General features: G+C 50.8%; 1 protein-coding gene across 1 annotated transcript in view; it reads left to right on the top strand.

The window, feature by feature from the left end:
- Positions 1–16,839, top strand: part of SYNJ2 (synaptojanin 2) — a 125,946-nt gene that overhangs the window by 48,436 nt on the left and 60,671 nt on the right. Inside the window, exons 3-5 of the mRNA XM_004368807.1 lie at positions 1,121–1,391; positions 4,331–4,556; positions 14,152–14,235. Of these exons, the coding sequence (XP_004368864.1) occupies positions 1,121–1,391; positions 4,331–4,556; positions 14,152–14,235 (581 nt within the window). The remainder of the gene's footprint in view (positions 1–1,120; positions 1,392–4,330; positions 4,557–14,151; positions 14,236–16,839) is intronic.

The following is a 16,839-nucleotide window of genomic DNA, read 5'->3' as shown; positions in this document are numbered from 1 at the left end:
CCCCCACACTGAGCCCACCCCTGAGGGGCCCACGGTGTGCAGTGCAGGGTGGAACCCCCACACTGAGCCCACCCCTGAGGGGCCCACAGTGTGCAATGTCGACTTATAGCCACCCTGTGTACTACAGAATGAAACACTGCCCGGTCCTGCACCATCCTCACAATCATTGCTGTGTTTGAGCCCATTGTTGCAGCCACTGTGTCAGTCCATTTCACTGAGGGTCTTCCTCTTTTCCGCTGACCCTGTACTTTGCCATGATGTTTGTCTTTGTTATCTAGTGCTGCTATAACAAAAATACCACACATGGATAGGTTTAACAGATAGATATTTATTTTCTCACGGTTAGGAGGCCAGAAGTCCAAGTTCAGAGTGCCAGCTCTAGGGGAAGGCTGTCTCTCTGTCGGCCTGGAGGAAGGTCCTTGTCGCTTCAGCTTGTTTCCTGGTTCTTTGGAGACCTCCATGTGGCTTGGCATCAGTCTTTCCCCATCTCCGCTTCTAGCTTGCTTGTTTAATCTCTTTGTATCTCAAAAGAGATTGATTCAAGACACCGTACACTGATCCTGTCTAATTAACATAACAAAGACAACCCACTCCCAGATGGAATTATAACCACAGGCACAGAGGTTAGGATTTACAGCACAGATTTTTGGGGGACACAATTCAATCCATAACAATGTCCTTCTCCAGGAATCGGTCCCTCCTGATAACACGTCCAAAGTAAGCAAGGTGAAGACTCGCCGTTTTTGCTTCTGTAAAAATTATATCCAAGAAAACCATATGGAGCACAGTTCTGCTCTGACACACGTGGGGTCACCATGAGTCGGAATCCACTCAACTGCAACAGATTGGGTATTGCTTTCTTGGGAGTCCCTGGGTGGTGCAGTTAATAACCAAAAGATTGAAAGTTTGAATCCACCCAGAAGCATCTTGGAAGAAAGGCCTGGCAATCTACTTCTGAAAAATTAGCCATTGAAAACCCAGCGGAGCACAGTTCTACTCTGATGCACATGGGGTCACCATGAGTCAGAACTGACTCCCGACAACTGGCCTTGCTTTGCCGAGCTTCTCTGCAGCTGTGCCAGTTCTGATGCTTAGCTCTGTTGTCTGGTTTACCTTTCAGGTGGCACCTCCTTGAGCTTCCTGGTTTTGGTGACAGGCTGCACCTCTGTGGGCAGAATTCCAGAGGCTGAAATCTACAAAATCACGGCCACCGATTTTTACCCACTTCAGGAGGAAGCCAAAGAAGAGGACCGTCTCTTAGCCTTGAAGAAGATCCTCAACTCGGGCGTGTTCTACTTCTCGTGGCCCAATGATGGGTCCCACTTCGACCTGACCGTCCGGGCGCAGAAGCAGGGTGACGGCCACTACGAGTGGGGAAACGCTTTCTTTTGGTGAGGGTCTCCATCATCACATAGATGTTCTCTGTGCCTCGCATTCCTCACAGTGAATTCCTGGCTTCTGTTTGGAAAAGGGGGTGGGGTATGTCTCCTCATGTGTCCCAGTGCCCCCCTTCCCCAAGTGCTCCTCGGGGCTCTGGTTTGGTTGAGTTTTTGCACCTGGCTGCTAACTGAAAGGTTGGAGGTTCAAGTCTACCCAGAGGTGCCTTGGAAGAAAGGCCTGGCAATCTACTGCTGAAAAAGCAGCCATTGAAAACCCTGTGGAGCACAGTCCTACTCTGACACACATGGGAGTGCCATGAGTCGGGGTTGACGGCAACTAGTTTGGCTTGGTTAGTGTGCTCAAACTTTAAAGTGCAAGCGAATCTGCTGAAGGGGTTAAAATGCAGCTTCGGATCCAGTAGTTCTGGGCTGGGCCTGGTTTCTGCCTCTGCCACCCACCCTCTGAGTGACAGCTCTGGGGTCTTGTTTGTGTGACTCCCTCGGTCCGCAGCAGCGGTCCCCTGCCTGGGTGTGGAGAGGCTCTGCATCCGGAGGATCTGTGAGCTGAGGTCAGAAACCGTTTCACACAGAGCGAGAAGCATGGAAGCTCTGTAAGTTGTCACTGGGTACCTGAGTCCCCAGCCCTTTCGTCACTGCTCTTCTCAGGTCTTCTGGGCCAGCGGTGTGGCTGGGGATTGAGGAGCGTCGGAAACCCAAGGCAAAGCGAGTGGGGTGGCTGCAGAGGGGCCTGGGGAGGGCACAGTCACCACGGGGCCCTTTTGCAGTGGACTTCAGCCTGGGCTTGAGCTGCAAAGGAGGAAGCTGCTGGGGAGGTGCCAGGCTACCAGGGAGCGCACTGCAGGGCGTGGCACCCGGGCTGAGGGTGGAACCCACGGAACCGACCAAGTAGTCACCACTGGCTGAGGGCTCACAGGCTGAAGAGCTAAACCCACTGGACTGTGGGCAGCATCCGAGCCTGGTAGCCCTGTGTCAGGAGTCAGACAGGTCTGCACTGAGGTGACTGGTAGATAAGGCAGAGTGTTCGCTGATGGTTATCTTTCCAGGCCACTTACTGATCACACCAATAATCACTTCCCCACACAGTCACATCCTGGGAGGAGCCACACAACTCTATTTTCCTGTATAGATTCGGGTATCTTCATCCTAGGGTATGAGCTGTCCTCCCACCAAGGGTCTGGCAAGTAGGACTAATAAGAACCAGGGTTTACTCCAGGGTTATCCCTCTCATTGCTGTGTGGTTAGCGGACTCTGGAGTATTCTGGAGGCCTTGCCTTGATGCCACATGCAGGTTTAATACATTTGTTACTAAAGCTGGTTTATCTGAGTCTGAGAGAGTGATTCAGAAGGGAATGTTTTTGTAAAGCGATGCTGTGTGATCCTCCATTCTACAGCAGATGAGCTCCGTGGTGTGGAGAGTTGAGATGTGGGTCTGACATGCGGTCGTGCTGGGGGCCTTGGGGGGATGCTTCTAGAGCCAGAGGCAGAGTCGGGGAAACCAGCCGGAGAGGAGGGATGGCTACTTCTCACCGCATAGAGAAGTTACCGCCTGTGAGATGGCATCCCCCAGCACTGTTGTCCATCAACAAGAAGAAAACGCGGGATCTCTGAGGAAGGCTCAAGGGCAGGAGTAGTGTTGCCTTTTTTAGGTAGGTAGGGCGTTGTGATGCAGATTTGCTTGACGCCCCATCAGAGAAGGGCTCAGGTGATGGTTCCCTCCTCCCTGGGAGCGGGCTCAGGGCCCTGGCTTGGTCCCCCCAGCTTGCTGTGTGGAGGCGGAAGCAGCCGAGGTGTCCTCTCTGCGGGTTCAGGGGTCCATGCACCTCGACTGAGACCTCACTTCTCAGAGTGGCCCCTTGTCTGCTCACTAACTCAAGTAGGAGTGGGGAGGCCGAGGAAGGGGAGAGGAGAGGACCAGGTGAGCGTCTGCAGGCCCTTCGCAGAGAGGGGCTGGCAGTGCTAGGCTGAAGGGCCATGACTCCAGGGTCAGGCCGCTGGGCACAGAGAGCCACCCCGTGAACTTGGCCTAGTACTCAACTTCTTTGTGCCTCAGTTTCTGTCTGTAGAATGGGGTAAGCATCCATATCTTTCCCATAGGGCTATTTCGAGGATGAAGTGAGCTCATCCATTCAGAAGCACCTAGAATGGTGCCTGATCCACTCAGTGAATGTTGGCTGTTGTCACATCACCGTCGCCATGGATACCAGGGTGCCCCAGCAGCCCGGACAGTCCCCTGGGCATGGGGAGGAGACACTAGCACTTTGCCCTTTTTTATTCGTTTTGGATTGCTTGCTAATGCTCTCATTACATTCGCGTCTTAGTGTAGGTATGTGATTTAAATAAGCATGCATATATTGGAAATGCGATTACATTTTTTACTGATGGGGCGTATCAAAAAATGTGGAGCCCACAGGGTTAAAACAGAGGCTTCTTTGAAATTCCCTGACATGCCCACTCCTAGCTTTGCTTCCAGCCCTGTCATAAGGTTCCTTATCGGGAAAGGAGCAGTCCCCGGGTGGTGTAAACGGTTAACGCACTCGGCTGCTAACTGAAAGGTTGGAAGTTCGAGTCTACCCAGAGGCGCCTTGGAAGAAAGACCTGGCAATCTACTTCTGAAAAGTCAGCCATTGAAAACCCTGTGGAGCACAGTTCTACTCTCACACACGAGGGGTTGCTGTGAGTTGGAGGCGACTTGATGGCGTCTGGTTTATTGGGAAAGGGTTCCTTCCCCCTGCCCCTGCACACGTCACGGTGTCCTACTGTTTGGGCCTCTGTGAAGTACCTGGATCTTCTCAGGCCATCTGTCCACAGTGAAGAGTGCAGGGGGGACATTGTGCTTTTGCCCCCTCCCCAGCCAAAGTGCTGGGTCCCAGTAGGTGCCCACTGCATTGCACGTGTGCTTTGGGTGCCATGTTCACAAATCCGTTTTGCAGGAACCAGCTGTTGCACGTACCCCTGAAGCACCACCAGGTGAGCTGCTCTGACTGGCTGCTGAAGGTCATCTGTGGGGTGGTGGCCATCCGCACTGTGTACGCCTCACACAAGCAGGCCAAAGCCTGCCTTATCTCCCGCATCAGCTGTGAGCGGGCCGGCGCGCGCTTCCACACCCGTGGAGTCAATGACGACGGCCACGTGTCCAACTTCGTGGAGACGGAGCAGGTCAGTGGCCGGGACCTGGTGCCGGGGGGCAGGGGTGCCTCAGAGAAGTCAACAAAAAAAAAAGGAAAACAAACCCATTGCTGTCAATTCTGACTCAGGGCGACCCCGTGTGTTGCAGAGCAGAACTGCCCCATACGGTTTTGTTGGCTGGAATCTTCACCGAAGGAGATCTCCAGGCCTTTCTTCCGAGGTGTCACTAGGTGGGTTGGAAGCGCCAAACTTTAAGCTAATAGTTGAGCACCAACTGTTTGCACCACCCAGAGACCTTGTCGGAATTCCTCCTCCACCCAGGTTCTCCATCCCCACTCCCGAGGACACAGCACGAGCAAAAGTATATTCTGTCTTGGGCAGAAGAGGCTCTGGAGCTTTTTGGGGTGGTTTCTGATCGTGGCTCCTGACTATAATTGAGAATGGAACGTGTAACTGGTGCTGGGCGTGAAAATCTGTCCTTTGGTTGCATGGTGGGTATTTTTTGCTTCACTTCTCATGATGGGAGAATGCTGTTTACCTGAGGTATTTTTAGCTAAAAGGAATCAGGAGTCTTTGCTGTGGCCATCAGGGGTGGGAGTCATTCAGAGAGCAGCTGACGGACGGACCCCTCTGGTTGGAAAATCTTTTCACAACAGAAATAAGTAAATCAGTACCGTGGAAGGATGACAGAAGAAGCAAGTATTCTTATTTTTATTCTGAATCAACTGAAACGTCAGCCAAGATGCAAGGAATAGCAGCTGGGAGTTGTGAAGGCTGACTTCGGCAGCAGTTGGTTTCAGCTCCCGTGGACTATGACCATCTGCTTAATTTCTCTTAATTTTCTTTTTTTTTCTAACTTACAGTCTGTGTAATGCCTGAGCTGAATGGCAGGTGGGCTAAGTTGTAGGGAAGGAGACCCGCAGTGAAGGCACAGGTATAATGCGGTTGTGGGCGGCACACAAGGGCCCATTAACCAGGAAGCACAGTGTGCAATGGCTTCTAGCAAGCAAGGTACGCACGGGCTTCATTGTGCTTACTCACTAATCTGTGGTGCACAATTTCACCTGGTTTTCACCACATGCAGTTGTGCACTACAGATTAGTAAGTAAGCACAATGAAGCCCCTGCATACCTTGCTTATTGGGTAATTGGTCCCTGGTGGCACACTTCTCACACCCTCTGTTGATTTAGTGGAGGTGTGGCTTTGCATTTTCTCATCACACCTGCTGCTGCCGTGGGACGAGTTCCTGAGAGGACGCTAAAACCAAAAAAACCAAACCCACTGCCGTCGAGTCAATTCTGACTCGTAGTAACCCTATAGGACAGAGTAGAACTGCCCCATAGGGTTTCCAAGGCTGTAAATCTTTTTTTTTTTTTTAATTGTACTTTAGATGAAGGTTTACAGAATGAACTAGGAGGAGTGTGCTGTCACATTATAGAGAGAGCAACTAGGGTCACATAACAATGTGTGTATGAATTTTTGTATGAGAAACTAACATGAGCTGTAAACTTTCACTTACAGCACAATAAAAAATAAATTAATTAAAAAAAAAAAAGATGAGTGAGGGCATCTTGGAGCAGCTACTCAGTGGGAGGGACGTTAGAAGGGGGCCTTCGAGTGAGCTGAAGGCGGAGTTCCTCGCATGTGATTCCCCCCACGATATGGGCCGTCCTGGATACTGACCAAAGCTGTTAAAGAAATGTCTGGTTAAAAACGACAGAGAGAGAGAGCACGTGACCCCAAATGCAGGCCGCTTTCTTTTTTCTCACTCCCTCCTGTTCTGTGAAATGACTCCTTTTTGCCATCGGGTCCCCACCGCCCTGACCACTTTTTCCATCCCGGGTTTTAGCCTGGGGTTTGGTGTTTAGCTGGCCAACCATTCAATTTCTTCCACAAATATTGGTTTATTATTTATCACCTGCCATGGGCTGGGTGCTGTGCTGGGAGCTGGGGGCCCAAGGTGCAAAGCGTGCTTATATGAATGGAAATGCCAGAGCCCCTTAACCTGGTGACGGAGCCACACTCCAGAGGTAGTTACTGGCCGCCCTGTAGGGACTCCGCCACCTCGGCGTTTGCCTCATTCTCCACCCAGCCCTTGGGTAGAAAATACCTGGTTTTGTCCTCTCATTTGGGGGTCCCCAGATTTTTGGATTTCAACCAGTTAAAAAAAAAATGGGGGGGGGGTCTCAGTCTCATCTACTTTTCTTATCAAGTAAATCACTGGAAGAACAACCACATTCCACGATCAGCATCCTTTCCTAAACAATTTTTTAAAATTTATTTTACTTTTTTGTTGTTGGGAATATACACAGCAGAGCATACACCAGTTCAACAATTTCTACATGTACAGTTCAGTGACATTGATTATATTCTTCAAGTTGTGCAACCATTCACATCCTCCTTTTCTGAGTTGTTCCTCCCCCATTAACATAAACTCACTGTCCCCTAAGCTTCCTGTATAGCCTGTTGAGTTGCTGTTGGCAATTCGATCCCATGTAAATAGTTCTTAAAAGAGCATAATGCTCAAGGCAGACATTTTTTACTAGTTAAGCTAAACTATCGTTTGGTTTTAAGAAGACTTTGGGGATATTTTTGGTTTAAGGTTTAAAGATTATCTCAAGGTAATCGTTTCAGGGGCTTATCCAACCTTCATGGCTCCAGAAATTCTAGATTCTATGAGAATTTGAAATTCTGTTCTCCATTTTCCCCCTTTAGATAAGGATTCTTCTGTAGAATCTTTAATCGAAATGTTCAGTAATGGTAGCCAGGCATCATCCAGTTCTTCTGGTTTTATGGCAAAGGAGACGGTTGTTCATGGAGGCAATTAGCCACATATTCCATGTCCTTCTGTTTCTGGCTGTCTTTTGAGCTCTGTTGCTCCAGGTGAATAGAGACCAGCTGTGCCTTGGATGGTCTCTTGCAAGCTTTTAAGACCCTAGGGACTACACAAGGAGCTAAGAGGTAGAACAGAAACACTAAACATGATATTAGGCCAATTAACTGGGGTGTCCTATGAAACTATGACCCTAAACCTCCAAACCAAGGAATCAAATCCCACGACAGTTTGGTTATACATAAGCAGCGATTTTAACACTGCAGTGTAAGGGGACATAATCTTGTGGTAAAGGACTATGCTTTAAGCGCCTTTAACTGTATGACTGATCTCTCCATTGTCTTTTTTTTTCTCTCAGTTTCCACAGACGAGTGAGCATTTTTGCAGGCCAGGGTTTGGGGGCCGTCGCTCTGGTTCTCGTGTCTGTGTGTCCCATGACTTGAGTTTTCTCTCATGTTTTCAGTTTCCTGGTTAGGGCTGGGGCAGGGCCCTTGTCTTCGTGCCTCCTGACTCTCCCAGGAGGCCTTGGAGAAATGTCTGAGACAGGACCAGCTGCACGCCAGCTGCCGACGTCCAGCCGAGGCTGTTTAAATTGCTTCCATCTTCCTTCTCAGGATTAGGAGGGATTTCTTGCTCCCCTAAGCCTTTGGGCGCTTCCTAGTTTTTTTGTTTTGTTTTGTTTTCATCGTCCTGGGCTCTGGATCACAACAGTGTGTGTTGATGCATTGTTGCTGTCTCCAGAAAGAGCACCTTCCTCCCAGGAGTAGCAGACATGCCCAGAGACCACAGGCGCTGCAGACCCCCGCCCCGCCCTGCCCTGTGTGCATTTAACCCCTCAGCGATTTCACTTTCAACGACACGGAACAGGGCATGAGGGTTATTATGGATTGAATTTCGTCCCCCAAAATACCTGTTGTAAATCCTAACCCCTGTACTTGTCGATGTAATCCCATTTGGGAATAGAGTTTCTTTGTTACGTTAATGAGGCCATTATCAGTGTAGGGTGTATCCTAAACCTAATCACTTTTGATTAAGTTTGATATAAAAGGTCAGATTAGACACCGAGAGAAGCAAGCACAAATGGGAGAAAGACAGGTGCCACGTGGCAATTGCCAAGGAACGGAGGAACGCCGGGGCTGGAGAAGCCGGGCAGAGAGAGCTTCTCTAGAGCCGGGGCCAGGAATTCAGACTTCTGGCCTCCTAAACTGAGAAAATAAATTTCTGCTCATTAAAAGCACCCACTTGTGGTATTTCTGTTACAGCCACCAAAAACAAAACCTGTTGCCTTTGACTCATAGTGACCCTATAAGACAGGGTAGAACTGCCCCATAGGGTTTCCAAGGCTGTAATCTGTATGGAAGCAGACTGCCCCATCTTTCTCCCAAGGAGCAACTGGTGGGTTTGAGCCACCGATCTTTTGGTTAGCAGCTCAGTGCTTAACTGCTGTGCCACCAGGGCTCCTTCTGTTAAGCAGCACCAAGAAACTCAGACAAGGGTCTTACTCCCAAGTGCCCATTTGCTGGGCAGGCGTGTCTGAGGTCAGCTTCGCTTTGGGCTGCCTCTGGTGAACCATGGTTTCTCACTGTGGGAAGAACAAGCCAGGATGCTCTATGTGACTCAGACAGCCCCCGACGATGTGACCTGTGGTGTGGGAGGGAGAAGGTCCCGCCGGGGACGATGGAGGAATCACTTCCCAAAGCTCATTAAGATGTCCTCATTGACACCATGGAGCAGACCTGGGGCTGCCCAAGTCCTCAGCACATTTTGGCTGTGTGCTGCTCCCGGCATGCTGCGGGACCAGGACAGACGAGGGCTGGTCCTCCAGGGAGGCTTCCTCCGTCCCCAGTGGTGCCCAGTCAGCGCCCGGTCAGCCTGGGACAGATGGGAGACTCTCCAGGCCAGGTGAGGACCAGGAGGGGCCATGGTGTTAGAGGAAGGGCCGGTCTAAGGTGGGGGGGATGCATGGAGAGAAGGAAAGACAGTGGGAGAGAAGACATGCGATGAAATAAAGAAGAGTGACGGCATGGCGGCTTAGTTACCTAGTGCTGCCATTAAAAATGTATGTATACCACAAGTGGGTGGCTTTGGAGAACAGAAATTTATTTCCTCATAGTTCAGGAGGCTAGAAGTCCAATGCACGTTGTGGGTCTAGTGGAGGTCTTTGTCTGTTTCAGCTTCTAGTAGGTCCTGGCAATCCTTGGCATTCCTGGCCTTGTGGATTCATCTACCTCTGTTGTCACATAGCGTCTGTCTCCCCCTCCGTGTGTCTCTGTGTCTATTCTGCTCTTTTTATATGACAGCACTCAAAAGTGATTAGGTTTAGGACCCACCTTGATCTGGCATGACCTCATTACGATAACAAAAAAGTCCTATTTCCAGATTGGGTCACATTCTCAGGTACAGCAGTTAGGACATCAACACTTATTTTGGGGGACACAATTCAGTCCATAAGACAGGACTTCCCTCTGGAAAGCTCCTGCCAAGGGACACCCCAGTGATGCTCATGGGGCCCCAGGCAGGTCCTGATGGGGGGCTGGCCATTTCTCTAAGCACCTCCAGGTAATTTCTAACGTAGGGGCTGCACCCTCTTCTCTCAAATGTGTAAGGAAGCAGGATGAGTAGAGATGGCTGGAGAGGAGCAACTCTTGCCAGAAGAACAAGAACTGTCACGGCTTCTCCTTGTGACAAGAGAGCCGCTTGCTCTCTCCTTCTGGGGTCACTGAATGTTTTCTGTGTAAGGCACTTTATAGCAATAGGGGTACTTGGGTTGGGCCAAGTTGTTTTTTCTTTTGAATAAAAATTGCTCTTTAAGTGGAGTATATACTTACTCATGTTCTCGGTACATGGCAGATCTGCCTCCTACCCCTCCAAGAGTCCTGGGCTCTCAGCAGCTCTGCCGCCTGCTGACAAAGGTACTCTGAACTCCTCATTCCTTCCTCCCCGCAGCTGCTGGTAACAGTACTAAACTCGTGTTCTAGGGAAGCAAGCCCGCAGGTCTTCTGCTGAGCTGGTGAAAGCAGTGGGTGTGGGCTGCACCCCGCAGGAACCTGAATTGGCCTCGGGGAAGTTTTCAGGGCTGTGGTGATCCACTGGGATCCTGGGTCACACCCTCACAGGAACCAGGCCCTTCACTGGGATCCTGGGTCACGCCCTCACAGGTCCAAGTGTGTCCTGCTTCCTGACATTTGTAACACCATAAATGTGGGGCCCCTTGGGTCAGGATGGTGGCTTCTTAATATGTGGCCTTGGTGGCTTTGATTATGGTGGAATAGCAAATTGTGTGTTAGATCTTAAGGTCCCTCAAATCAGTGATTCAGTAGACAAAGTGTGGCTGATTTGTTCGGGTAGTGTTGGGTTGCCTCCTCTACAGCTATGTGTGAAGACATCGCAGGCTTCAAAACTCCTCGCCCCAGGGTAGCAGGTAGTGAGTTTGGGGGAAGGAAGGGTGAGCTTAGGAGGCTTCAGCAACCTCAGCAGATCTGCCCCCACATAGTGATTGCCCTCGGGTCTCGTCTTGAGGGCCTGGGGGCTAGGCTGGTCCCTGAGTGCCTCTGTAAGGAAGTGAGACCCTTCAGCCCACACCCACAATCCCTGGGAAGGAGAGGTCCCTAATGAACGCCCAGGCAGCTGACCCCAAAAGGAGCAGACTGGCTCCCTGCTGTGTGGGGGAGCTCTCAGCAGGCAGATGGGCTTCTCATGAATTAAATTCTCAGGAGCCAGATGAGGGAGGAGCTTTCTGCACCGTGCCCATGGCAGGCTGTGTGTGAGTTTGTGTGAGTGTGTGTGTGTGTGTGTGTGTGTGTGTGTGTACATGCTTGTGAGTGTATGTGAGAGTGCCTGTGTGAGTGTGTGTGTAGATGGCCGTCTCGTACTCCCCCACAGGAGGCCTTGAGTCTTCAGTGCTCTGGTGAGTCATGTCTAGTGGGCTTGCTCTACAGCCGTGACTCCTCATCCTGCAGAAACCACCTCCCCTGACCCAAAAAAAGATAACTATTTGACTACTGAAGATAAGACCACTGATTGGTGCCAGGAGGTTAGGATTCCTGTGTGTCCTCCTAAGAACGCAGACTTGGGAAGCACAGGTTTGCAGGTACCTCATCAGGAAGTAGCTCAGCAAAATGCCTTTTAGATAAAAGTACAGGCTCAAGTACTCCTGCCTTGTCCCCTTCTTTGGATGGCCCTTTGGCCTCTGCTCCCACCACTCCATGAAGGGGGCTGCTCAGGGTCACCTGGGGCTTCCTGGTGGCCAAGTCCAGTGGCCCCACCCTGACCTCACCCCACTGGCGCGGCTCCCTCCCTCTTGAAATGCTCTCCTTCCTGGTTTCCCTCCCACTCCCTGTCTGTTCCTTCATGTGTTCCCTCTTCTTCCCACAGCTTAAACCCCATTTCCCCGTGTTCGGAGCCTGCCTGCCATCTTTCTCTCCCTCCTCTCTGGGCGGCCTTGTCCACACTCACAGAGCAGACTGCTGCCCTGAACGAGGAGAGGAGCTGCATTTGTGAGCAAATCCTTGGTGCCTAGGGTCACGCACCCTCACTCACTCCTCCCAGAACGTCACCTCTCTGGGCTCCAGGTGGCGCTAACTCCATTGAGAGAGACAAACACTGAGGGTCACCCTGCGGGGCTGGTGGGAGTTTGCAGAACGGAGGTTGGACCCGGTTGGCCTTTCACGGCCCCGTCTGCCTCCCCGCAGCTCCCATGGACCCAAAGCTCTCCGTTGGGTTTCTGTCTCAAAGTGAAGCCCCGCACCCCTGGCAGGTTAGACCTGTGTTTTTCTCGCTCAGAGTGGAAGCACAGGGAATCCCTCACTCGTGTGTGAGGGTCAGGGTATGTCCTATCACCTTGGGAACAAAGAAGGTGGCCTTGGGGATAGGATGGGACCCAGAATAGGATGGGATTGTCACCCGGGAGGAAGGGGGTGGAGACACTTGGCGGCATCTTTTCGTCTTGCCCAGGCAGGGGTGGGGTCTGGGACTTGTTCTCCAAAGCTGGCTCAGCACAACTTTCAGCTCAAGAGGAACTTGATGAGTGTTGGAAGTAGCACAGTTAGCAGCATTAGTTGGAGTGAACGATCATCTTTTCTTAGCTTGAACGAAGAGTTGGCTTTCTAGGAGAATGCTGGCTGGGTTGGTTTCTTGTTCAGTCCTATGGCCTGTGTGAGTCACGGCTGCTGGTTAGGTCTATAGACTTCATCTTACTGTGCGTGTGGGTGTGCGTGGGCCCGTGCGCATGCCTGTGGGAATTTATGCAAACTGCTCTTTTGTTGAGGCTTTTTTAGTAGAATGATGGAGTGTAACAGACTTGCTGGTGGTCGGTGTCTGGAGACAGGCAGCAAGCCCTCACTCTGGTGCTGTTTTCCTTTGGAGACTAATGGACAGACGTTCAGTCGGACGCTGTAGAGACCAGGCTCCTAATTCCTGTAGTCCAGTGAAACTGCAGGTCTGCTTTCCAAGTCTTCTGCCGCAGAATGACTAATGCATGTGCCACCTGAGCGTCATCTGCCGGGCATGGAAAGCTACCCGGTAAGGCGGCAGGGTGCTGAGAAGTGGAAAGGACCCACGGCCTCGCTGGCTGGCCCTGCCAGACCGGGGTACAGTTACCCAGATAAAGGCCGAGCATCTGATAACGGCCCCAGCCTTCGCCTGTGATGCTCATGACTGCACTTCATGTCCTCTTAAAACTCCCTTGCACTACACCCATAGGCCCGCAGGTCCATCAGAAACCGGTCCACTCTGAAATAAGCGTGCATGTGGGTGAGGAGGAGATGTATTTTAAAAATAGAAGTATCCTGTGTTTCTGTGCAGGTGCCATTCCACAGGGAAGCTTCTGGAAACTGTGCTGTGTGTTGATGTTGTGGTATGTGTGAGAGCACGGTGGCACAGGGCCAGGACTGAGGGCAAGTTCAAGTCAAGTCTTGTGTTGTCAAGTACAAGATTGACTAGTTTTGTCATTCGGTCTTGAATATAGCTGTTCATCATACTTCGTCCAGCCCTATACTAAGCTATGGGACAAGGTAAAAATGGAGGGCTCTAAGGAAGGTCACGTACAGGCAGCAGTGGCTCAGTGGTAGAATTCTCACCTTCCATGCGGGAGACCTGGGTTCAATTCCCGGCCAGTGCACCTCGTGAGCAGCTGCCACCTGTGGGTCAGTGGGGGCTTGGGTATTGCTATGATGCTGACCCAGTTTCAGTGAAGCTTCCAGACTGAGACAGACTAGGAAGAAAGGCCTGGCGATCTACATCCAAAACCCAGCCAATGAAAACCCTATGGATCAGAACAATCTGATCTGCAATTGGTCACAGGGATGATGCAAGACTGGGCAGTGCTCCATCCCATTGTGCATGGGGTCACCGTGAGTCAGGGCCGACTCAGAGGCAGCTGACAGAGGAAGCTCTTCCTGAAATCCCAGAGTACCCCTGCTTCTGTTCCTAATGTGCGATGGGGGCACTGTGGGGTGTCCAGGGAAGTCAGCAAGGTTGTGCCCCGGGAAGAGGGCACTCCCCACCAGCTCCAGCTGACCCTGAGGACAGGGCACTTGGTCACGCTCTGGGAGGCAGCTGGGGCACCAGGCCTGGGAGGTGGCCTAGCAGCCAGCAGGCCCGTTGGTTTGCAGGCTGGGCCTCGGGTCAGGGCGCAGCCCCGCCGTGCTGGCCAGAGGAGCTGGCGCCGCCAGGTATTGTCTGCCCTTCGTGCTGGCTGGTGTTGGGTCTCGGGCGGCGGCATCCGGTTACAAAGCCGTGGACGCTTGGTTTCATTGAAGAATCTCTCTCCCTTTATGTTTCCTCCCGGTGCAGATGATTTACATGGATGATGGGGTGTCGTCTTTTGTCCAGATCAGAGGCTCGGTTCCACTGTTTTGGGAGCAGCCAGGCCTTCAGGTGGGTAATGAAGACCACGCCATGCCCCTCGTGTTCTCTTGTAAACCCCTCTGGGTGGCCTTTTAACCAGTTCTTGGATGGCGCCGTGTCTGATCTTTTCCTTAGCCTAGCTGTGTTGAGCTCAGCTGTCAAGGTGTGTACATATGTGTGTGTTTGTATGTGTGTGTGTGCAGATGCATGGAGTGTATGCGTGTGTGTGTGTGCAGATGCATCAGGTGTGGGTGTGTGTGTGTGTAAATGTGTGTACGTGTGTGTGCAGATGCTTCGGGGGATGTGTGTATGTGTAGTGTGTATGAGTGTATATGTGTGTGTGTATGGCATATACGTGTGTGCAGTTGTGTGGGGGTGTGTATGTATGTGTATTGTGTACGTGTGTGTGCAGACATGTGGGGGGTGTGCATTCGGGGTATGTGTGTATATGTGTGTATGTATGTATGTGTGTGTACTGCATGTGTGTGTGCAGGCATGTGGGGTGTATGTATGCATGTGTATTGTGTATGTGTTTGTGCAGATGAGTGGGGTGTGTGCGTGTGGGGTATGTGTGTATATGGTGTGTATGTGTGTATGTATATGTGTGTATGTGTATGTATCGCGTATACATGTGTGTATAGTCATGTGGGCTGTGTGTGTGTGTGTGTGTGTGTGTGTGTGGTATTTTTATGTAGAAAACATTCACACTGGTTTGTAATTTTTGATTGCCATCATGTGCTGTGCTTCCTGTTGACTTGGGTAAAGTGCTGGGGTGTCTTTGCTGAGTATGTGAACCACATCGTGTACTAGGGTAGAATTACCATACTATACCCCAAAGTCAGTGTATTCAGGACACGGCCACAGATGCATTCTGAGGGTCGTGGCTCTCGTCGAGGACCCTGTGTGGCCGTGCAGGGGTCTGGCGTGTGGAAGCGCCTGTGATGGAGCTGTGTGAGAATTACACGGAGCTTTCCTGTGATTTCTAAAAATACACCTGGCCATCCGCACAGGGCCCTAGCGCAGTGCCAGAGGTATTTGGCGTTCTGACTCCTGGGAAGAGGGCGGGGTGTGGTGGTTCGTTCCAGGAGCGCACTTGTCCTGCTCAGTGACTCTCCACCAAGGGGGACTATGGGAGAGTGGGCTGAGATTCCTCAGCACTGATCCTGGATCCCCTTCCCTGTCTGAGGGAATATTTGCTGTGTTCACAGACCCTCTCTGCGAGCTTTGTCATGTTCCCCTCTTCTTGCAGAGGTTCGTGTTACCCCCGGGAGGTTGTTAGCCAGGGCTGAAGAGCATCAGGGCACCATCATCAGGCCCTGGGGTGTTTGACACAGCAGGCTCAAAGTCCCGACCTCTTAACGCAGCCCTTGACCCAACATGGTTCTTGGCACATCACTTTGTCTTAATGGCTGTCACCGGGCTGCAGCTGACCGCTGTGGTGATACAGCACATTGGCTCTCAGAGCGCGGACGGGTGAATTGAGTGTCTCGTTGGGCTCTGAGTTCTCTGAAAACAAACACTCGGTCTTACCGTCAGAAAGGAACAACGAAGACGTACAAGGCCCGTGCGTGGCACTGAAAGGCAGCATCCGTAAGCACTTTTGAGGATGATCATAACACATGGAAAATTCCTTTGGAGAGCTTCCAAAAAGAGTGTTTCATTTTGCTTTTTTAAACAGATGTAGTGAGATATAATTCACCTACCATCAATTTTGTCGTTTAAAGTGTATGATTCAGTGGTTTTTAACATAGTTACAGAGCTGTGTAACTGTCACCAGGATCTAATTTTAGAACATTTTCCTCACTGACGAAAATCTGGCACCCATCAGCGGTCACTCGCCATTCCCTCCCCCTACAAGCCTAGGGAGCTATTCATCTACTTCCTGTCTCTATGGATCTGCATATTCTGGACCTTCCAAAACAATTTTTGAAACTTGATTTTCTTTACATTTGGGTTTTTTCTTTTGAAACTTCTTGAATTCTGAATTTAGAATAATAAAAAGCATAGATCAAATTAGTATAGTACACAAATGAAACAGGAGACCAAGCTTCATGTAAAAATTTGTAAGAAATCCAAAATCTGAGGGATGGTCATGACAGAGAGTCTTAGGATTTGGGGGGGACCCTTTGAGATTCAACCATTTCGTCCTTCCCAGAATTCAGGGATCCTTCTTACAAGATCTTCGGGAGCCTGTCCTCCAGCCCTGACCTGGAGTCCAGGGTTTGAGACAGCTCTGGTAATTAGAGAGAGGTCTGTCTTGTATCAGGAGTCTCTGGGTAGTGCAAATGGTTAACGCAATTGACTGGAGATTCGAGTCCACCCAGATGTGCCTCAGAAGAAAGGCATGGTAATTTGCTTCAGAAAATTCAGCCCTTGAAAACCCCTATGGAGCACAGTTCTTCTCCAACGCACATGGGGTCGCCATGAGTCAGAACTGACTCGACTGCAGCTCTACTTGGGTTAAACCACTGTGTTCTAATTATTTCTACAGGATGTACCACAGGTGCACAAGAGTATGTCCAGTTCTTTCCTCACCTGACATGCCTTAAGGCCTTTAAAAAGGAGTTCTCCCTTTTTCCATTTTGTCTTCTCTGGGAAGAACTTTTCAATACGTTTAACTGTCTTCTGTCATAT

The sequence above is a fragment of the Trichechus manatus genome, unplaced genomic scaffold (genome assembly GCF_000243295.1).
Source record: "Trichechus manatus latirostris isolate Lorelei unplaced genomic scaffold, TriManLat1.0 scaffold00002, whole genome shotgun sequence".
Lineage (NCBI taxonomy): Eukaryota > Metazoa > Chordata > Mammalia > Sirenia > Trichechidae > Trichechus > Trichechus manatus.
Note: the sequence above shows the minus strand (reverse complement) of the source record. Positions and strands in the feature narration are given on the sequence as shown.